The sequence below is a fragment of the Prionailurus bengalensis genome, chromosome C2 (genome assembly GCF_016509475.1).
Source record: "Prionailurus bengalensis isolate Pbe53 chromosome C2, Fcat_Pben_1.1_paternal_pri, whole genome shotgun sequence".
NCBI classification, from domain to species: domain Eukaryota; kingdom Metazoa; phylum Chordata; class Mammalia; order Carnivora; family Felidae; genus Prionailurus; species Prionailurus bengalensis.
The window spans coordinates 154,136,321-154,159,168 of NC_057350.1; the positions used below are offsets into that span (position 1 = coordinate 154,136,321).

The window sequence follows — 22,848 nt, forward strand, 5'->3', positions numbered from 1 at the left end:
GAGCCCCTTCCCCAGGAGCTCAGGCTCCCGCCGCCAGCTCTGGCAATGCTGGGCACTTTCTCCCGCTACTGGTCATCTCAGTCATAACTCGTTGATTGGATCACTACATGTTTCCTGTTTATCTCCCCTGCTAAAATTATGCTCCATGAAGACGGGGACTCTATTGGTCTTGTTCACCTCTGTGCCAGTCCCTAGAGCCTGGCAGATTGAAGTTGCTTCGTGCCACACGGAGGACCACATGGTGCTCTGAGAGATGGGGTGACCCCTGAAATGGGGAGCCTAAAGGTGGATGCCCCGATCTGGGTCAATGCTATTACACCTTCTGCTCTCTATTTCCTGTCACTGAAACTGGCTGGAGTCTTCCAGTGCTGCTAAATTTCCATCCAATAAAGACAAGAACTGAGTCTTCCATAAATAGATAGATATGCATACACACGCAGGGGTATGTATACATACATACACACATACACGTATACACACACGTTATGCAATCGCTTACACTCACCCGCTAAAATTAAGGACAACCTATACTGAGAAGATAAAGTACCAGCTTAGACACTAGCCAGGACTCAATTTCCACAGTCATAAAAGGAAAATAAGCCAAGGCTTTAGGCAAAGACCCTCCCAAGCTGGGGATGCACTTGTCTTAGAGGTAGAGCAGTAAAGACCGAGGGAGGAAACACCTGCCTCACGCAGCAGGGAGGCTGAAGTGGAATCTCAGATTCAACTCTGGACCTGGATTTGTCTCTCTGGGCAAACGACCATTTTGTTTCCTGAGGAACTGAAAAGCATGTCCCGGGACAGAACAGGGGCAGACTGAAGCCTCAGAATGCCAACTGGCAACACTGAGTTTCCAGAAGCAAGTAAAAACTACTTCTCCTTTACTAAGTACAAAGCGTACAGGTTCCCTGTGAAGCCAATGGGCCAAACTCCCAATTTCCCTCTCAGGAACGACCCCAGCGCCAACCAGGGCCTCCGAAGAAATTCCTCTGCCCGCTTTCCCCCCCATCTCCCTAGTCTTCCGGGCAAACACAAGCTTGCTGTTCGAATCGGACAAATCCCCCGCCGGCTTGGATGCAGTCTCTCCCGCCTCCCTCCAGCCTCCACCTACTGGTTGGCAAAGCTGGGCCAATGTCTCTACCTGGAAGAACCTTTCTGGAAAATACAATCAGATCTGAGGAGCCATCGTCTCTCATTTCTCTCGGGTTAAAGGAGGCAAATCCTTTCTCTCAGGAGAAAGCTGTTTCCTGCCTCAGACTCTGGTGACTTGTAGACTAGACATCCAGTGGCCTCTTCAGCCCCAAGGACTAGATTTCCTTGTTGGCTCCTTCCTCACCCTGGTCTCTCGGGAGAACAGTTTTCTTTTTCAAATCCTTTATCCAGCTTCTCCCCAAATCCTTACTCTGCTTCGTTTCGAACAGGGTTGGCAGACTTTTTCTGTAAAGGCCATCTAGTAACTACTTTTGGCCTTGTGAGCCACCTGGTCTCTGTCGCACCTAGTGGCATGAAAGCAGCCATATGCAGTATGTAAAGAAACAGGCGTGGCCGTGTCTCAATAAAACTTTATTTATAAAAGCAGGCAGCAGACCAGAGTTGGCCTGCAGGCTATAGTTCGTGGCCTCCTATTCTAGAATATTTATTTGGCTATTGGTTTCCTCATTCCCTTCGGGCCAGAAAAAAAAAAAAAAATACAATGAACCCGGCTGAAGTTACATTTCTCTCTGAGCCAGAGTACAGAGGCTGGAGCTGGTAGTGCTTTCTTCCCAATGCCGTGGCCACCGAGGCCAAGGCAGCCCTGGATGTGTGACTCGGGGCTGGCAGCTCAATGGCTGTCCTGGCCAAGGCCGACTTCAGACAGGACATTGGTCTAGATGCTCCAGCCTTGGGGTGCCCATTTCTCCTACTCAAATCTGCACTGGAAAAAAATCTTCCCTTCTGATGTATTAGGAAGCAGGATTCTTCGCCTGTTCCAGCTGTCGTGTTCACAGGAGAGTCAATTTCTTGGACTTGGGTGATATTTGCTTTAAGATATATAAATATAATCATTGACACAGATACATACTGTTTACAGGGTTGCTGTGGCAACCACATCCATGCTGAGGCCTGAGAAAATTGGGACAACTGGACTGGGTGGGAATACATGCTTGTGAGATCCCACCCCAAGGGGACCAAACAAGAAGACCATTTTTAAGCTAATGTGAGCGAGGCATTTCCTGATGGGCAACGTGGCTTTGCAAAGGGTCTCTGCCTGGATGATAGGAGGAACATTTCGGAACTTCTCTTCCTCCCACAGTTTTACAGAAGCTCCCGGAGGCCCTGGTCACATGTAAATCATGTCTGCAACCCGCGGCACCTGGTACCGTGTTAAAAAACCGGGGGTGCAAAAGGTTTCTCTTCCCGATCCCGTTTCAGCGGGCTCTTTTTCCAGAATCCAGCACTGTCTTTAATGTGACACACTGTAAGGGCTCTGGGTAGTCCCAGAGATTTCTCCGTTCAGCCCTGTGCCCGGATGAAGAAGGGAGATGTCTCACTGCCTGGTATTTACAATCAGGTCACACAGACAGAGTTGCTTTCTAAAAAGATAGCACGTCCAAAGGACCAAGTGAACGACAAAGACGTCATAAAATTAAAGTGGAGGAACTCCTTCTAGCTCAGGGTCTGTACTGACTGTCCTTTTAGATTTTAAAATCGCGGGACGACAAATACTCTATTGGTTTTCCTCGAAACGCAGACACAGACACAGAGCGAGTTTTGCTTTACGCAAAACCTGGAGGTGGCTGAGTTCTGTCTGAGGGCATCCTTTGGTTTGCTCCATGGCCCCGCACCTCGCAGAACAGTCCCCTCTGCCTCAAGACAGCCTTTCCACGATCCAGGTCAACCCCTGTGAACAACGGAGTGGAGAGCTGAGCTGGCCCACCTGGGACTGCAAATGGGATCTGGACTCACCTGGATTCCAGGACTGCCTGGGGCTGGGTGGTCTTTTACAGGCCACATTTCACATCCCCTTACAACCTCCGACTTTTTTTTTTTTTTTTTTTTTTAACATGAGTCACTAAAGGCTGTCCTTGACCAAATTCAGGGTTTTTTTTTTTTAATTTTTATTTATTTCCTGGGGGGGGGGGGGGGGCGGACGGAGAACAAGGGGACAGAGGATCCGAACAGGCTCTGAGTTGACAGCAGCAAGCCCGACTCGGGGCTCGAACTCATGAACCGTGAGAGTACGACTCAAGATGAAATCAAGAGTTGGACGCTCAACCGACTGAGCCACCCAGGCGCCCCAACCTCTGACTTTTAGTATCAGCCATAAACTTGCTTCTAGGGACCTTCTGCCTCCCAGGACCAGAAATGCTCTCACCCTTGATGTTTACCCAGGAATCTTTTGTGTTCTAGGCTTCACTTATTATTTTTTAAAACGGTTCCTACTAATCAGTCACCAGAGGCAGAAAACAGAGCCGGCAATAAAGGTGCTCGTGCCGTCAGAGCAAAGGAAGGCTATGCTAGCCGTTATTTCTCAAAGCTGCGGAGCCAGACGCAGGCAGGCAGCGGGGGGTGCGAAAGATACCCTCAAACTAGACAGGCTGCTAGTAAGACCGATCCCCACGCGCTCACGAGAGCCTCACCTCGGTGGGGCCCCAGGTGGGGCTCTGAGCAAATGCCTGGCCTCTGACTTCCTCAAACACCGTAGGAGAGAACAAGGGAGGGGTGGACGTTTCCTCCTTGGCCAGAGACCGTCCACTGGAACGCGCCCTCGTTCGTTTATATACACTCCGCAGGCTTGCGGGCGAGGCTTTACGTTAGGCAGAATGGAAGAAAGAAAACCCGACAGGCCTGAAGATTTGGGGAAAAAAAAACCCACTGTTTTCCCCTACAAAGAGTTTGGGAGGGTCAGGAGAGGCTCCTTCCATGAGTTGCAAAGAGGAAGTGCCAAGGAAGAAATTTTGCAGATGGAACAGGTCACTCCTGGGGACAACCCAGCCTTTGAGAGACGGGAGTCCCCTCTCCTCTGCTTTCGGGGTTGACCCTGGAGGAGAAGCCAGAGACACAGGGAGGTAGCCAGGCTTCCGCGGTCGGTGGGGGCTGAACTACCTGTCTGCCTCACACACACTTGAAGTAGATGGCTTTCACACGTGTTTCACTACAGTGCCCTTCCTGAAAAGATTGCCCAGAAGCTGTGCCAAGCAGCTGATGCTTGCAAAAGTGGGGCTGATCTGGTTGGAAGAGGGATGGGGTGGAAACTTCTTCCTTTAACCGCCCCCCCCTCTCCTCCTCCGCTGGGCCAAACTGCTCCCCTGAATCCAGGTGCCTAATCTGCCCCCCGAGATTGGATGGTCCCTGACACCTGTCTGGCTCCGATGTCTGCGGTGACATGCCCTCTCTCTTCCACCCTCCGAACCACCCAGCTTTCCACCGTTCTGCAGAGACTTCATACATGATAACGAAAATAAACCCCAGAGCTGGCATTTCGACGCGGCTGGGCACCTCACCTGGGAAAGTATTACCTCACGTCCAGGCTGAACAAACAGTGAGTTCTCACAGGCATGGGCTCTGTTTCCACACACACAGGCGCTGAGGGGTCTAGGGTGAGGGGTGGGGGGACAGATGGTGACGATTTCCAGTACAATGGAGGCCCAAAGTCTACGGCTTCAGCAGAATTAAAAATTAACGTGGGAGTAAAGCAGCTCACTTTTCACTTGAAAGGTGACAAAGTGAGTTATTCGCAACACAGGCGATGCCTCTTCTTTTACTGGGTGTATTTCCTCCATCTTGTTTCTTGGGAAGGACATCCACACGTGCACGAACGTACTATGGTTGTTAGGTGAATCTCCCTACAGCACACGCCATGTTCTCCTGCCTGACCGGAGTCCCCAGAGAGGTCAGAAAGCGCGTTTTCCAAAGTGACACAGCTTTGCTCCACGTGTCAGTGAAGAAACTCTGATAGGATGTCCAACCTCCGCGGGATGACCCAGCCTTGCGTTCTTTCAGAGGCTGTGCACCGAGATACGTTTGCTGAGCGCCCACTGATCCAGGCCCTGTGCTAGGTACTAGGGATCAGCAGACGATGAGGTAAAATAGACCCCTGCCCTCTTGAGCCTCCACTCAAGTGAGGGAGACAGAAAAGCAATTAGACAAAGTAGTAATAAGTTGGGACAGGTTTCATAGAGGAATCAAATAGTTAAGTCAGGGCATACAGGTAGTTGGAGAACGGTTCTCTGAGGAGGTGACAGGTAAGCAGAGACCTGAAGTGTGAAGAACGGGCTGTGAGAAAGACATAGTAAGAGCTTTCTAGAAGCTGGTATCGGCATGTGCAAAGGGCCTGAAGCAGCAAAGGGGTTGGAGAGTTTGGGGGTGGTTGGCGTGTGATGTGGAGCTAGCATTGGAGGATACTGGAGAGGCCAGGGCCCCACTGTGCAGGGTCTGTGGACCTTAATATGGGTCCGGATGATGTTCTTCTTCTTCCTTTTAATGTTCATTTATTCTTGAGAAAGAGAGAGAATGAGAACAAGCGTAAGTGGGGGAGGGGCAGAGAGACAAGGAGACGCAGAATCCAAAGCGGGCTCTAGGCTCCGAGCTGTCCACACAGAGCCCGACGCGGGGCTCGACCTCACGGACCGTGAGATCGTGACCTGGGCTGAAGTTGGATGCTTAACTGACCGAGCCACCCAGGTGCCCCTGAGTCTTCTAAGGGCAGAGGAGAGTTGGAGGGCAGGGAGCGGTAGGCCTTATGCAGAGAATGACCTGGTCCAGGTGAGAAATGGTGGCGGCCTGGACTAGATTAGTGGCAGCAGAGTTGGAGGACAGAGGCTCGTGCTGGGAGAGCCAGCTCTCAGGTTCCGGCTGGATAGGTCATCCCCATACCATCCCCTCTAAGGCAAGGGCATCTCTGGGCCTGACAGCCAAGGACCAGTCATGAAGACCACAAGAGGTCCACGTGAAGAACCAGCCAGAGCCCTTAGACGGTGCCACTGCGTCTCACCCAGGGAAACTACTCACAGACTAGCTGCGACTGGACACAGCCCAAGCAGAGAGGAAGGGGAGGGAAGGGAGCAGAGTCTGATAATGCCTTACCATTTCAATGCTTCTCGCCTGTGATTACACAGAACCCCACAGGGAGGCAGAGCAGATGACACCCCAAGTGACAGGTGCTAAACAGGGCTCTCAGGAGGTAAGTGACTTGCCCTGGGAGAATACTCTGCTTGGGCCTGGGCCCCTGATCTCACTCCAGAGACTGCGCCCCTTCCCCAGGGAAGCCAGGGGAAGAAAGAAGGCCTGGGGTTCTCTGGGGTATAGGACACGTTCATTCTCCACCGCTGCAGATATGAATTAGCACAACTTAACACAACACAGACTTCGTATCTCACAGCTCTGTAGGGCTCGGCCGGTTTCTCCGCTGTGGGTTTCACGGGGCCAAAATCCAGGTGTCGCCTGGCTGGGCCCTTATCTGGAGGTTCTGGGGGACAAGCTGCTCCCGGGCTTCCTCGGGTCGTTGGCAGAATTCAGTTCCCTGGGGCCGTAAGACTGAGGTCCTGCTTTCCTTGCTGACCCTAACCGGGGGCCTCTCGTGGCCCCTGCAGGTTCCCCACATTCCTTTTCAAACCGCGCCTCCATCTTCAAAACCAACCGTGGCCTGTCACGTCCTTCTCATCCTTCACATCTGACTCCTTCTCTTCCATCTCCCTGACCTCCTTCCTCTGCCTCCAGCTGGAGAAAGATGGGGCCCAGCTGGATAACCCAGGAGCGCCCACAACCTTAACTACACCTGCAAAGTCCCCTCTGCCGTGTAGTTTATCGTAGTCACAGGTTCCAGGAATAAGGGTGTAGACATCTCCGGGGCCATTCTGTCTACACAGGGGGCAACCTGGAAGTCCAGCCGCAGCCAGGTCTTTGGGGGCCTCCTGAGGAAGCATGAGTGCCATCATAGTTTTTAAAGCTTTACTCTGTGCAGAGGGTTTGAAGACAGGGTCTCTGTCATAGCCACTGGTATAGCCACCTGAAGGGGAAAGATACCCAGCACACAGGCCAACTAGGGCCTTGCAAGATCCTTTCATTTAGTGCCATACTGTTTCAGCAGGTGAGACCAACTGGGACCCATTAGTGAGAAAACTCTCTGGGTCTATCACACCGAACTTCCGACAACCCACCTGCAAAGCCTTCCCGGGGCTACCGTGAGAGCTCCCAGGCGCTCCCCCGAACCCAGGCCAACCAGTCTCCCCGAGGCACGCCTCTGATCTCCCTGCACTCAGAAAGATGTAATGGTCTCCTGTCCCCTGCAGAATCAAGTCCAGCTCCACGGCCAGTGAACAAGGAGCCCCCGTCTTCACAGCTCGTCCTCCGTCCCTGACACTAGACGTTCAACCATGTGGAAGACCGTCAGCATCCATCAGTCCCTCCTTCTCGGTTAGTCTGTCAAACCCCTCCAGCTCTGAGTGTCCAAATACTACTTCTTCCTTAAGGCTCCAGCCAATTCTCCTTTTCCCCACAGAACACGGTCTCCTCAGCTGGAAATAGTCTCTGGAATGAAACACTCACGCACACTCATCTGAATCTCATTGTCTGCTCTGTACAAGTTATTCCTGTCCTGTAAGTCCACTGAAGGTAGCAATGTCTTATCATTTTTTAAGTTTTGTTTTATTTATTTTGAGAGAGACAGAGGGGGGTGGGGGGGAGGGAGAGAGAGAGAGAGAGAGGGAGAGAGAATGAGTGGGGGAGGGACAGAGAAAGAGAATTCCAAGCAGGCTTCATGCTGTCAGTGCAGAGCCCAATGTGGGGCTCGATCCCATGAACATGAGATCATGACCTGATCCAAAATCCAGTTAGATGCTTAACTAACTGAGCCACCCAGGCACCCCAGCAATCTTCTATCTTTTTATCAAGGTCTTACACGAAATAGACATTCAAATGACTGAATTGCTCTTGGATTTATAGTCCTTTTAAATATGCTTCTGGTTAAGGGATAAAACAAGTTGTTTTTTTAAATTTTGTTTTAAATGTTTATTTATTTTTGAGAGAGAGAGAGAGACAGAGCATGAGCGAGGGAGGGGCAGAGAGAGAGGGAGACACAGAATGGGAAGCAGGCTCCAGGCCCCGAGCTGTCAGCACAGAGCCCGACGTGGGGCTCGAACTCACAGACCTTGAGATCGTGACCTGAGCCGAAGTTGGATGCTCAACCGACTGAGCCACCCAGGTGCCCCAAGTTGTGTTTTGGTATTCTTGTTGCTTGCTTTTGTATTGAGTATCCCCTGACGAGAAGTAGGTCTCTGCTTTCCTTAAATGTTTAAGGAAAGTGTATGCTCAAAAGGCTGAATGTCCTACCGAGGCCTGCAGAGGTCCCAGAATCCCAGTCAGTTCTCGGCACTGGTGGCAACTTCACTCGTCACCCCACAGCCTAGCCCTTATCCCACAGCCCAGACTCTTACAACACTGTTCTTCACCCAGCAGAGGGGAGGCTCTCCCACTCACTGCAAAACACTGCAGATCCATCAGAAAGCCTGAACTGCACATGCTTCGTCACTGTCTCCAGGTTCTACACGTCTGTGCGGTTACCACCTGAATGAGACCGTCCGTGAGGGCAGGCCCTGACTCCAAAGAATCACTAGGGTTCAGTTCACGCTGCTGCACAATCCTGTGTACCTACATGGGCTCGGTGCCTTTTAGTTAAAGAGACTGCAGTATTTAAGCCCTAATGTTCTCTGGCAACATGACTTAAAGAGCTCCCATGAGATTATTCCTCCCTATGGAGAGGCCAGATGCTCTTTGTGGAACTGTCATATACGCATACACGGGCTGAAACACAGCTCTGTGGCTGGACACAGCCCGCTGGAGCGGGCCTAGCTCTCAGAATCTTTCTCCCCCCACAAACTGAGCCAACATCTGGAAGACACATGGAGGATGATCATTCAATTAGTCCCCCTCCTACCTAATCAGGGAAAGGAGAAAAAGCAAGGATCACTCTCCCAGAATATTTCTCAGACTCCTGCACAATCTCCCCAAGCTAAGAACAATATTTTTCTTTCATTTTCATTTCAATCGAAGAATCACATGGTTCAGAAAAAATAATGACCCCCCTGCCACACACCTCCCTGGACCAAGTCCTGCTGTCCAGGGGCAACCACATGTTGCCACACGACCACGTGTTTCTTTTGATGATTAGTCAGATTTAGACATTTTCTTACTGAATTCTCGCCATGATGGACAGGAACTTATCTCACACGATTGCCCCCTCTCCTCTGCCTTCCTAATTTTCACAGGCGGACAGGCAAATCATTACTCTTAGCTCCTCTGTTGCATGGCTTCTCAGACCCCAGCTGCCTTAGAATCACCTGGTCAGCTTGTCAAAGCACAGATTGTTGGGGCCTCCCCCATGAGTTTCTGATTCAGTGGGTCTGGGGTGGGGCCCAAGAATTTTCGTTTCTCACGAGATCCCCAAAGAGGCTGACATGGCTGGTTCAGCAACCACAGTTTAAGAGGTAGTACTCCGCTGATGACCTCTGTAATTTTAAGTCGTAAATAGCTAGCTCTCACTTTGTCAAGTTTTGCACCACCTCTCGACTCTCCGATTTAAAAGATTAAGATGTTAAGAGAACTTCGATCATCATTCTGTTTTGACCTCTGGGCAGTCAAATTTAATGACATTTACATTTTATACTGTAACCGAAAATCAATAAATAATCCTAATTTTATGGCTACATGATTGTTCACATTAGAACCGAGACAAGTGTCATGATTACATACACTTTTCTATGGGTGCAAAGCTCAACTCTGCAACAGGCTCAACAGGTGCAAATGCTCAACTTCCACTTCGGGGAGAATATTTCTAGTATCAAAGTCCTTCTCTTCCTTATACTCTTCTACTTGTTCAAAGTCCCATGACATTTTATGTTTCAACCATGACACATTGACCAAATTTCTGTTTTTCTGAGAGTTTTCGATTGCCTTTATTTTTCTTATTTGAGAAGCAATTTATTTCATCTATACTGTATCTTAAGTTTTGCTACGTTCTGTTATTCTGTCTATTGCCGGCTTCATTCTCCCTGAAGTTCACTGATCCCCTGTTCTAATTTGGTCAATTAGTTTTTAAATTTGCTGTTACCCTTTTGTTTCGTTGGAGTGCATCTAGAGTTATTTCCTTGGAAGGGTTCCTAGGGAGATAAACTATCTGGTTCTTGCTTATCTGAAAAATTACTGTATTCCAACCTCATACTTTATTGTTAGGCTAAGTATAAAATTCCAGTCTCAAATCACTTTCTCTCAGCACTCTGAAGCCTTATTTCACCATATTCTGGCTTGTAATCTTGCCAATCAGGAGTCTGATGGTCTGTTTAGTATGTATGATTCCAATAATGTTGTAAGTGGACATATATCCACTCCCCCCCCCGCCAATCCTGAACTCTCTAGCCTGGAAGCATTTAGAAGTTTCCTTAAATCTTAGTAGCAGTGACATTGCAAATATCTTAGAAATTATATCTAGGATATTTTTGGTTTATCCTGCTTGTAAGTTGGGGAGACCTTTAAATTAAAAAAAAATGTTTCCCTTTAACTCTGGGAAATTTTATTCTTTTGTCTCTCTTATAACTTTTAAATTTTTCTCTGTTTACCTTTTCTGGTATTCCTATTATTTGAATCTAGGACCTTTTAAATTGATAATTTAGCTCTCTCTTCTATTCGTCTTTTAGCTCTGCTTACTGGGGGATTTCTTTCCATTATCTTCTAATCCTACAAAATTTTTGCCTCTGCAACCATATAGTTAATTTTTAGGAAACTTTTCTTTTTTCTGTTTCTTCCCTTTAAAGAAAAAATTCCAACCATTTCCTAACGGACAGAATATATTCTGAAATCTCCTTGCGTTAATTACATACATTTTAAGGTGGTTTTTAAGGTTATATAATCTCTTCTATTCCCCGAACAACCTATTTCCTTCTAAGTCAGCTATTCTGTTGTTCATTTTGGTCTTTTTCTTCTTCTCAATGTGCCACATCGCCCCCTCCAATCTCAGGTTTCATTGGTGGTCCATTTGTATTTAGGAATAAGGCCAAAGGGCTGATTAGACAATCTGGGGACGAATGGTAGGAGGCTTACATCGGAGCCTCTAAATGCCAGAAGAAGCAAGGCTTTCCTGTGGGGAGCTAGCCACACTATCTCAAGCAATTTGTTAAATTCTTTAGAGAAGAAAATGCCTGGTTGCGTGCTACTCTGAATGTCTCAAGTACATGGGGACAAGGACAGGGGTCAACTCTTCCACTTACTAAACTTCACTTAATACCTCCCTTCCCTGTTCAGTCCCACCTGTCACTCTGGTACCCTTCTGTAAACCACTGCCCTGGCCATGGCTGCAGCGTTCTGGATCCCTGGGTAGACGGGCACCCAGCTTCTCTATGTATGGTTCAAGGTTCACCCACCAACACTCTTTCATCTTCTTCCCTCACTGCAGAAAATTAACAGACTCTCTCATTGGCTGCTGCCCCTTCCCCCACAGTGTTTTCCTCCCTGTCCCTATTTACTCGTATTTAATCACTGTATTGGGGTCTCAGGAACCATGAACATACATACTTGGTCAGCCATCTTGAACCAGAAGTGACCAAGAACAGCACTTTAATAAGCTGTCCCTGCATCACTGGCTTTGATCGGGCCAATTTACCGAGTCCCCAGCCTGCTCCAAGTGTTAATAACCAGCCACCTTCCAGGGTCCTTGTGTTTTGAAAGAAGTTCGTGTTTGAAATCAAAAGGAGAACCTGAAAAGTCAGAGTTGCCAGCAGGTTGTATGCATATGTGTTGCGGGCACTGGGCGCCCTGCTCACATCCCTGTACAACTGCTACCCATCCCCCTGCTGATGGCAGCATAGGCAGCTAATGGCTCACCCCCCCACCCATTCTTCCACAGAGAACTGTCCAAAGCTGAAGAGAATCTCCTTCAAGAAGACCTACGCTCCGCTTCTACACCAGCCAGCCAGCCGATGGTTGACTAACAAGGGGTACAAAAGGCCAGCCCCTCCTGCCCTGAGAAGACAACCTGTTGGTGCAATTTGTGCTCCCGAGTTCCCCAGCTGAGGCTAGACTAGCTGAGGCCAGATCCTTGCTCCGTCCCTTCCACTTCCATCCCTTCCTTCAGCTTCTCCTAAGAACACAGCCTCATCAGACCATGTGCCCCCAAATGCCTGCCTCAGGCTCTGCTTCTAGGGAACCTGACCCAAGATCACGTGGGAGGTACTTTGGTAGAGAATTGGGATGCCTTGCTAAAAACCTCACCACTGAACTGAACATCTGGATGGACATCTCAAGCCTGACACTTCTCTGTGGCTCTGTTCACAGCTCTAGTCTGCAAGGCATGGCTCACTGACGTGCTAGTTTTCCCCTGAGCTCAGAGCGGTCGGGCGGGGGGGGGGGGGGAGGCGGGTGGGCAGCGTGTGGTTCCACAGCTTTGCTCCCACCTGCACAGGAGTCTGGTTTCGCCAAGAAGCAGTTTTCCCTGACCTTCTCCCCACCAACGTCCTGGATCTGTGGTGATCTTGGATGTTGAGGGAAGATTTAAAACAGAATTGGGACCAGATTCCTTGCATATTTCCTGTGTAGTAGACAGCGATGCTCATCTCACGGATGGCTCAGGGCAGACGGGCCGCGCTGCAGTACAGAATCAGTTCACAGGCTCGCTGCTGCTTGCAGGGTCCGCACCCGACGTTGCTCTGAAGCTCTGTTCCACACAGCAGAATCTGATGAGTACCCGACGGGATGGGTGGCCCACCCACACTTGCAGTGCTTGGGCCATCCAGCGATGCTTGGGTTGAAAATTTCTAACTCAACCGCTGGTTCTACAAGATGATGTTTTCTTGTTGTTTTTTTTTAATTCTTTAAAATTATTTTTGAGAGAGAGAGCATGCACATGCGAGCAGGGGTAGGGGCAGAGAGAGAGAGCGACATAGAATCTGAAGCAGGCTCCAGGCTCTGAGCTGTCAGCACAGAGCCCGACACGGCGTTCGAACTCATGAACCGCGAGATCGTGACCCGAGCCGAAGTCGGACGCTCAACCCACTGAGCCTCTGGCACCCCAAGATGATGCTCTCGCTTCTTCACGTCACTCATGCCCTCACCAACAAAACATTTAGCGAGCACCTACTGTGTGATCTGGGCTCTGGAAACAGTCTAGGAACAAGTGTCAGGTTCAGGGGCCAAGGAACCAGTTCATGGCCTCGAAGGGATTATGAGGAATACTCCCTCAATGCGTTTAAATCATGTGGCTGTTAGAAGGACCCTCACAAAACATGCGTTCTACCATTTTGCAGATCAGGAAAGAGAGGCGCAGAGAGGGGGTGTGCCCTTGCCACAGTCCGCCAGGGCCACAACTTCCGCCACAGGCACCTGCCACCCCGGGCCCCGGTCCAGAGCTTCAAGGTTCTGACCTGATTCTTCTGGGCAATCTTCTGTCCCTTTTTCCAGCGGAGCACTGGTGTCAGAGGCGGCAGCTCCCTCTCCTCGTCTCCGGTCACGTGCTCACCCAGGCTGTAGGCAGCTTCAAACACGATGGGACTGATGACGTCCTGAACTCTCCGCTGAAACAATAAACAAGCACGCGCGTTAACCGCTAATACTGGCCGACACGTGCGGAGCATTTCACAGTTTACGGAGGCCTTCCACATGGATGGCCTCACATGGTCCTCACAGCCACCCTTGCGAGGGGAGATTTTACTGCTCGCACCTTTTAGATGAGGTAACCGGGACCAAAAGCAGGGAATGTCTCATCCAAGGTCACCTTGTGACCCAGTGGGGCCATCCCCACTCTACCGTGCACACTGCTAAATCGTCTTTCTCTTTAGCATATGGAATGCATTACCTCACTCGTCTTCCAAATATTCTTAGAAGCCAGCTGACGGGCGGGAGAGCGTCTGTGCGCCACTGCAGGCTAACCCTTTGCATCCGTGGCGTTTTGGTGACCAAAGGCCTTTTGTATTGACATAAATATGGCTCTTGTGCCGGGGCAGGAAATCCAATGATACTGGGGGGCCTAGGGTCTTCCCAGGGTTGGTTGTCAGTGGAGTCAGGATTGAAAGTCTTAACTTCTGGCCTTTGAAATCGAAGGGCTTGAAGACCCAAAGGAAGGACAGTTTGGTGGTCACAACAGGGAAGGGAAGGGAAGGGAAGGGAAGGGAAGGGAAGGGAAGGGAAGGGGAGGGGAGGGGAGGGGAGGGGAGGGGAGGGGAGGGGAGGGAAGGGAAGCAAAGGGAAGGGAAGCGAAGGGAAGCAAAGGGAAGGGAAGGGAAGGGAAGAAGGGAAGGGAAGGGAAGAAGGGAAGGGAAGGGAAGGGAAGGGAAGGGAAGAAGGGAAGGGAAGGGAAGGGAAGGGAAGGGAAGGGGAGGGGAGGGGAGGGGAGGGGAGGGAAGGGGAGGGGAGGGGAGGGGAGGGGAGGGGAGGGGAGGGGAGGGGAGGGGAGGGGAGGGAAGGGAAGCAAAGGGAAGGGAAGCGAAGGGAAGCAAAGGGAAGGGAAGGGAAGGGAAGAAGGGAAGGGAAGGGAAGGGAAGCAAAGGGAAGGGAAGGGAAGGGAAGGGAAGAAGGGAAGGGAAGGGAAGAAGGGAAGGGAAGGGAAGGGAAGGGAAGGGAAGGGAAGAAGGGAAGGGAAGGGAAGGGAAGGGAAGGGAAGGGAAGGGGAGGGGAGGGGAGGGGAGGGGAGGGGAGGGAAGGGAAGCGAAGGGAAGCGAAGGGAAGGGAAGGGAAGGGAAGGGAAGGGAAGGGAAGGGAAGGGAAGGGAAGGGAAGGGAAGCGAAGGGAAGGGAAGGGAAGGGAAGGGAAGGGAAGGGAAGGGAAGGAAAAGGGAAGGGAAGGGAAGGAGAAGGGAAGGGAAGGAGAAGGGAAGGGAAGGGAAGGGAAGGGAAGGGAAGGGAAGGGAAGGGAAGAAGGGAAGGGAAGGGAAGGGAAGGGAAGGGAAGGGGAGGGGAGGGGAGGGGAGGGAAGGGAAGGGAAGGGAAGGGAAGGGAAGGGAAGGGAAGGGAAGGGAAGGGAAGGGAAGGAAAAGGGAAGGGAAGGGAAGGAGAAGGGAAGGGAAGGGAAGGGAAGGGAAGGGAAGGGAAGGGAAGGGAAGGGAAAGGAAGGGAAGGGAAAGGAAGGGAAGGGAAGGGAAGGGAAGGGAAGAAGGGAAGGGAAGGGAAGGGAAGGGAAGGGAAGAAGGGAAGGGAAGGGAAGGGAAGGGAAGGGAAGGGAAGGGAAGAAGGGAAGGGAAGGGAAGGGAAGGGAAGGGAAGGGGAGGGAAGGGGAGGGGAGGGAAGGGAAGCGAAGGGAAGGGAAGGGAAGCGAAGGGAAGGGAAGGGAAGGGAAGGGAAGGGAAGGGAAGGCAAGGAAAAGGGAAGGGAAGGGAAGGAGAAGGGAAGGGAAGGGAAGGGAAGGGAAGAAGGGAAGGGAAGGGAAGGGAAGGGAAGAAGGGAAGGGAAGGGAAGGGAAGGGAAGGGAAGAAGGGAAGGGAAGGGAAGGGAAGGGAAGAAGGGAAGGGAAGGGAAGGGAAGGGGAGGGGAGGGGAGGGAAGGGGAGGGGAGGGGAGGGGAGGGAAGGGAAGCGAAGGGAAGCGAAGGGAAGGGAAGCGAAGGGAAGGGAAGGGAAGGGAAGCGAAGGGAAGGGAAGGGAAGGAAAAGGGAAGGGAAGGGAAGGAGAAGGGAAGGGAAGGGAAGGGAAGGGAAGAAGGGAAGGGAAGGGAAGGGAAGGGAAGGGAAGGGAAGGGAAGGGAAGGGAAGGGAAGGGAAGGGAAGCGAAGGGAAGGGAAGGGAAGGGAAGGGAAGGGAAGGGAAGGGAAGAAGGAAAGGAAGGAAGGAAAGGAAGGAAGGAAAGGAAGCAAACATACAATGAACACCTACAAGATGCCTGGCACTGTGGCAAGTGTTCTAGACAGATGAGCAACAGGCCCAAGCCCTGTGAACTAGGCCCTCTCATCCTCCATCATACGGAAAAAAGGAAAAGGAAGATACAAGGATAAGTCCCCCAGACCACAAGGCTGACAAGGATTTTTGAGTCACATCTGTTCAAGCCCGCAGTTCTTGGCCTTTTGGCACAAGGCGTCACCATCCGGGGGTCTCTGGGTTCCCGGAGAGGTAGGTAGTCCCCCATGAGGGCCAGCATGCGGGGAGCCAGCAGAGGAGAAGAGTGGCCCTGCCAGGGACTGAGAGAAGCTGGGCAAGTGGGCAGAAGCCAACCACGGGGCCGTCAGCAGAGCCAAGGATTCCCACACACCACTGTCTGTGCGAAGTTTGGTGGAATTTCAAACAGATTGGAGCTGTGTTCGAAACAGCAGAAAGTTCTAAAGCTCCCAAGCAGTGCACAGCGAGGAGCCTGCTCCCACCCCTCCCTGATACCCAGAAGCCCTCTCCAGAGGCAGATACGCCAGTCAGTTTTTCATATTCGTCCAGTCTAGGCGTATGCAGGCAAATCGGACCCTGGTGGCATCCTGCGGTTTGTTTTCTGTGCTTCGCATGGGTCCTGGAGACGGTCCAGTCAGGATGGAGGGCCGTGGTGCCTGTTTTCTCATAGCACAGGGCGTGTTCTATGGATGCCCTTACTGACCAACGGGTGTCCTCAAATCTGCTTTAACAAGCGAATGGGCGACGGCCCATCCTTCTCCAAGATGGGGTCTACTAACCTCAGTCCCCTAGGAGGGGAAAAGATAAAAGCGTCTGTGACCAAACAAGTTGGAGGAGGGGAGGGGGAGATACCAGGTTAAGGAAAGTCAAAGAGGGTTTTTATTCTGCTTTGTTTCCTCCTGTCTTTGTTGTGACTGCCTCTGAAAAAGGGTAAGGTCGTCTGTGGAGCGGACACTCAGGGACACTGGAGGGCAGAGGAGAAACCTTACGCACACCCAGGAAAGGGGGTGGTACCCAAGCCAGGGCGGTGTGGGCCAGGGAGCCAGATGTGGCCACACCTGTGGCTGCTCACTGTGGAGCATGGGGACAGGACAGAGGGGCACAGATGAATGACTCTGTGGGTGGGGGACCTGCAGACAATTTCTATTTGCGTTCAGAAAACACAGCCGGGAACAGATTCAATCGTTCAGCATACACAAAATATAGGACCTCTCCAGGAGCGTGATGGGGAAGACTTTTGGATAAACTGCTTCCAGCAAATTCCGTCCGACTTCAGATTTTACGAACAGATCTTTAATACATGTCCCTTCCGGGAGCAAAACACACACCTGGGAACCAGATCTCTTCTGCCTTTGCGGACTCTGTTAAGCAGAATTTAAGGACTGTTGGAGGTGGGAGAATAACAGATGAGTGCCAACTGAATGGTTTTACAAATAAATGCTTTAGTGGTGTTTCTAAAGGTTGACTATCTTCAGGGTTTGGACTTAAATTCTTCATGTTGAAATAAGTTGGTTCCTATGCTTTTATTCTTGGGGGAAAGGTTGAATCCGGGGGTGGGGGAGACAGACATCACTCATCATTTCCTGGCTACCAAATGCATGTATTCCAGAGACCGGCCAAGATGTTATTTTACTTAACCTGCGTAACACCTGATCTTGGTAGATGATTGCTCCCATTTTATAGATGAGGCAACAGAGGCTCAGGAGCTCAAATAAACTGCGCTCCACCCCAAAGCTAGCAATTAGTGCTAGAGCCAGACTCCTTCTTAGAACCAGAAGCAAAACTGCTTTCCCTGAAGTTTCTAAAATACTATTTAAAAGTTATCCCGGGGCGCCTGGGTGGCTCAGTCGGTTAAGCAGCCAACTTCGGCTCAGGTCATGATCTCACGGTCCGAGGGTTCGAGCCCTGCGTCGGGCTCTGTGCTGACAGCTCGGAGCCTGGAGCCTGCTTCCGATTCTGTGTCTCCCCCGCTCTCTGCCCCTCCCCCACTGGCACTCTATCTCTCTCTCTCTCTCGAAAATAAAGATTAAAAAAAAAAAGTTATCCCAACTGCTTTAGGTTCGGACATCACCCTAAGAAGTCATCCGTTAAGAGCACACAGGGCAGGGGTGGGGGATGTTTCTCACACCAGGATGAGTGTGAACAAGCGGCAAGTAGGAAACGGGGGTCTGCAAGCAAGTGCCGCTGCTCCTCGCCCTTGAGCTGGCCCTTGAGCTGGCTCACCGCGGGGGGAAACCTTACTCATGGTGTGGCTTATTCGGGGTGAGTAACGAACTCCGACATCCAGATGCTCTGGCACTGATTGCACGAACCTGTTTTAACTAAGACGTTTGGAAAGCGGCTCTTTTTACATGTCCCAGTAGCTCTGGGCCGAAGGGAACAAAACCACACGGAGCCGTGGGTGGAGGCAGAGGAGGGTCCCGCATTTTGAATGGAGCCAACACCCCCCCCCAGAGGACCCCAGCCCTCCCACGCTGTGTTTGTTTTATCTGAGCTGCAAAGGAAAAGGAGCAGTAACACTTGGTGGTTTCCTTTTCATTTCTGGAAGCTTCCCGCAGATCAGCACTGCAATTAGCGGAAGAATTCCTTAGGATAGAGGAGGCTTAGCTTTCTGGCACGGACTGTAATCGCTGACATTTTGCTGCTTAAAAAAAAAAAAACCAAACCAAACAAAAAAAACCACCACTACGAACTGAAGCTTCTAAAGTTGAACTTATCTGACAGGCCAAAAGGCCTAAGAATCTACCTTTTCACGCTAAAATTCTACAGGGGCCCCTGAAGCTTGAAGAGCTGAAGGAGCCGCGTGGAGACCACACCTGGACTCGCGGCAGAATCTGCGGTGGCTTTCGTTTTGCAGGGGACTTACCATACGCTCAATTTGAAATCTATTGGGTGCTTAAGAGATGCCAGGCAACGTTCTGGGCCCAAGGGAGACCGACGTAAAAGACCTTTGGGGAAACAGGCAAGCGATGATGACAAGCTAGTGTAACATGCACAAAACAGAAGACGCTGTGGGGACACAAATGGGGGACATCTGATTCGGCCGGTGGGTTGGAAGGCTGCCCAGAGGAGATACCCTTGGCTCAGCTCTAAGACAGAACCACATCATCCCAGAGAGCAGGCAGGAAGCATGGGCGGTCCGGCAGGGTGGAGGGGACACGGGTGTCCAATGGATCGCATCTGACTCCCAAAGGTGGGAAAGTCAGGCTTGTGGGCAGGAGTAGGGAGAGAAGAGGCTGAAGCAGAGACTGGCTCTCAGGGGGCCTCACAGGTTGTGCTGACTTCATCCTGAGAGCTGGGAAGGACTGGGAAGAGGGTAAGATGAGGCTAGCGGCCGTGTTAGAGAAGAACCCCTCTGGTGTCTTGCATTGATAGGTGGAAGGCAGGGAGGCCAGGAAGGAGGCTGGAGGAAGCTGTGTTCTATAAAGATCCCTCCAGCTGTAGCACGGAAGAAGACCGATGGGGGTAGGCCTGGGTGTAAGCAGGGTAGGAGGAGGCTGCCATTGGGCTTCGGAGGAGAGATCACGAAGGCCTGTGCCAGGACACAGCAGTGGTGACGGAACAAAGGGGAGGGACGGGAAGGTGACTTGGGAGGAAGAGGAGATGGGACTGGGGACTGGCTATGGGGACGACGTCTCTTCCATCAAGAGTTATGGACGCCCTAGCGTTCAGCTTGCACCAGTGCACAGACACGTATCAGTCAGCATCACGGTACCAGCGGGACAAGGGTGCGTTGAGCTTGGGCGTAGACATACTGGGCTTTGCTACGGCACAGAAATCCCCTTCCTGTCTCCAGACTCGAACTCCACGAGGAATCTCCCCAACTATACTGATTTGGGCCAAAACATGGTACCTCCTTTTTCCTCCCCCAAAACTGTCCCCCTGCCCCAGTGTCCAGGGTCAGCCTTCCCTGGACAGACCCACACAGGCCCTTTGCCTATAAGATAGCCCACCCACCCATCTTTCCAGGGACGGGTTCTACTCTCCTTTGGACTAGGTCCTCTTCCTTCCTCAGCTCGCCTCACTTGTCAATACATTCTCCTGGGGCCCCTGGAGAGGGCCAAGGGGCCTCGCAAGGTCTGCGGACAAGAGGGAGTGAGGGCCTCAGAGCGAGATGCCTTCCTATGGACTCCCGTTCCTTCCTGGAGACTCCCTCAGGCTTCTCCTTCTAACCCGTTACCTTGCTTGAAAATGAAATACAAGTAACTCAGGTGGGAAATCCAGCAGGGGAAGCCCATGATGGGCAGGTGCCACCCACCCCCGGGGTTTCTACGGGAGAGGCGGTGCCCTGCCCTGTTACCCTGGGGCACAGAGGCAGCTGTCAGAGACCTCAAAGTCTCTGTCTCTTTTATTTGTAGAATCCTAGACTTTTCACGGGGGAGTGTAATTAGTATCAAGTCACAAGACCCCACCGACCTGCCCAAAAGAGGACACGCACTACTGTCTGGGGGAACCCCCCCCCCCCCAGCTGCAGGGGTCAGCTAAATGAAAACAGGAAGGGCTGGCCTCACTTTAAATGGGCAAATAACACAGAAGGTCAGCAACTAAGCCACTAGCATTAAGCCAGATAATTGGTTTCGGAAAAACCCTCTAAGTGTTTTTTAAAGAGGCCTTGGTATTTTTTCTTTTTCCAAACATGTGATTTTTTTTTTTTGGTCCCTTTCCTGTATCCTTTCTCCCTATTTCTGCCTATGACAGCCTCGCAGGCAGGTCCAGGAATGAGAAAGCCCCAAAGTGGAATGCTTTTTATGTCCTTGATCATAATGATTAAAATGGCAGTCAAATGTTATAACAGTTTAAAATTCTCATTAGCTTGAAGATTCTTTCCTATTAATTTTTAAAAAATTTTTTAGTTTATGTATTTATTTTGAGAGAGAGAGAACACAAGCGGGGAGGGGCAGAGAGAGGGACAGAGAGAATCCCAAGCAGGCTCACCACTCCATCTCACGACCATGAGATCATGATCTGAGCTGAAAACCAAGAGTCAGATGCTTAACCGACTGAGCCACCCAGGTGCCTGCTTGAAGGTTCTTTTAAAAGCAAGGTGAGGATTTCACATTTCTCATAATAATAGAGTAACACTGCAGATCTACCCTCAATACAGGTAACAACTAGAAAAGCTGGATCGCTCACACACACACACAAACACACACACACACACACACACACACACACACACACCTGTTTAAAGGTACTAGGGAACTATGAAGAGAGGCAGGACCTCAGAGTCTAGGGTCCCAACAAGAAGGCAAGGACAGTGAGGGGACCCCTTACACTGTGTACGGATCTGGAGGCGGCGGCGGATGGGAAGCAAAGAAAGCGAATGTGAAGTAGTGGCCAAGAGGCCGAGTTTCTGAGCTGAGTTGTATGAGTCTGTGAAGATAAAACCTGAAAGCCAAGCACTACTAAGGACGCCTGGACTTGAGGGCCAAGACCCCAAAGAGAAGGGAAGCACACCAAGGCTGATATTGGACACCATATTTACTCCCAAGGCACTGGCTGAGCCCACAGCTCTACGGGGCTATGAGAGGCGGAATCCAAGCAGAAGACAGTGGTGAAGGCAAGAGAGGGTATACTCAACTGTGCACTAGACAAAGCGGAAGACCAGGGATCCAGACTATAAGTCAACAGAAAATATCCAAACTGAAGCATGGAGAGGAAAACGGATAGAATATTCAGAAAGGTAAGAGGCCACAATGAAAGGAATAACATTTATAATGATACACGAATTTCTACAATTATATAAAAACCTAACACAATCCCTAGCACACTGTAGTTGAGCAGTAAGTGCTTTTTTATTTTAATTTGAGAGAGAGAGAGAGAGAGAGAGAGAGAGAGAGAGAACACGAGCAGAGGGGGGCAGAGGGAGAGAGAGAATCTTAAGCAAGCTCCATCCTTAGTGTGGAGCCCGACATAGGGCTCAATCCTCCAACCCTGAGATTGTGACCTGAGCTGAAATCAAGAGTCAGATGCTCAACCAACTGAGCCACCTCCTGGGAGGTGGAGCATCCCCTTTATTTGTGGCTACTATTTTTTTTAATGTTTTATCTATTTTTGAGAGAGAGCTTGCAAGCAGGGGAGGGGCAGAGAGAGAGGGGGGACAGCGGATCAGAAGCAGGCTCCGCGCTGACACTGGTGAGCCCCACACGGGGCTCAAACTCATGAACTGGGAGATCATGACCTGAGTCAAAGTTGGATGCTCAACCAACTGAGTCACCCCGGCATGCCTGTGGCTACTATTTTTATCATGATTTTTAAGTGGCAACTTCAAAAAAAGAGTTAAAAAAACCCACTCTGTTACAAAATGAATTCTTATTATAAACTCCACATGTAGCCAGAACCGATTTCCCATTTTATGAGAGAATAAACTGAGGCCAAGTGTTTCACTTAGAGTCCTATAAATTTAAAAACAAACAAACAAAAATTTAAATTAAAGCTGAAGGAAAAAGTTCCAGAGAAAAATTTTAAACAAAACTTTATGAAAAGCACAAGCGACTACAAGAATCTCATGAGACGAGATTCACCCTGAGAAGAGACAAAGCTGTATCTTTGGGCGAGTACAGTTTATAAACACAGACTAGACGGAGCTCTGAAAAACAGCTGAATTCAACGAACTCCAATAATGCTGTCACAAGAGAAGGAAATAAGTGGTGAGCAAATCAGTACGTCTTATTTCTGAAAGTTTCTCAATGAGATTAGAGATTTTAATTATGACCACGTATTAGTTTATATATAATATCTTATGGAAACAATGTTATTAGTCTGGGACGTAGGATTCTCTGAAGCATCTGTGCTCAGGAAGCCATCAATGACTCTGCAATGGACATATCTGCATACATTATCTATGAAAAGCACATAACCTGCTGATGCTTTTTCCTTGTCAAAGATAAAACAACGTCTAGCTGGATATCTGGAAATGGTTTGCTCTTGTGTTTGAGAGTTTCTGTATGGGTGTGGGGGGGGAGGGTGCTGCTTATCTAGCTGATTTGTATGTTCTGTGATTTTCATTTCTTCTCTGCATCCA

At 50.4% G+C, this 22,848-nt stretch overlaps 1 protein-coding gene across 4 annotated transcripts in view; it reads right to left on the reverse strand.

Annotated features, from left to right (window-relative positions):
• Positions 1–22,848, reverse strand: part of ITGA9 (integrin subunit alpha 9) — a 361,953-nt gene that overhangs the window by 174,375 nt on the left and 164,730 nt on the right. For all 4 annotated transcript variants that reach the window (XM_043595760.1, XM_043595758.1, XM_043595761.1 and 1 more), the window contains exon 16: positions 13,389–13,538. In XM_043595760.1, coding sequence (XP_043451695.1) covers positions 13,389–13,538 — 150 coding nt within the window. The remainder of the gene's footprint in view (positions 1–13,388; positions 13,539–22,848) is intronic.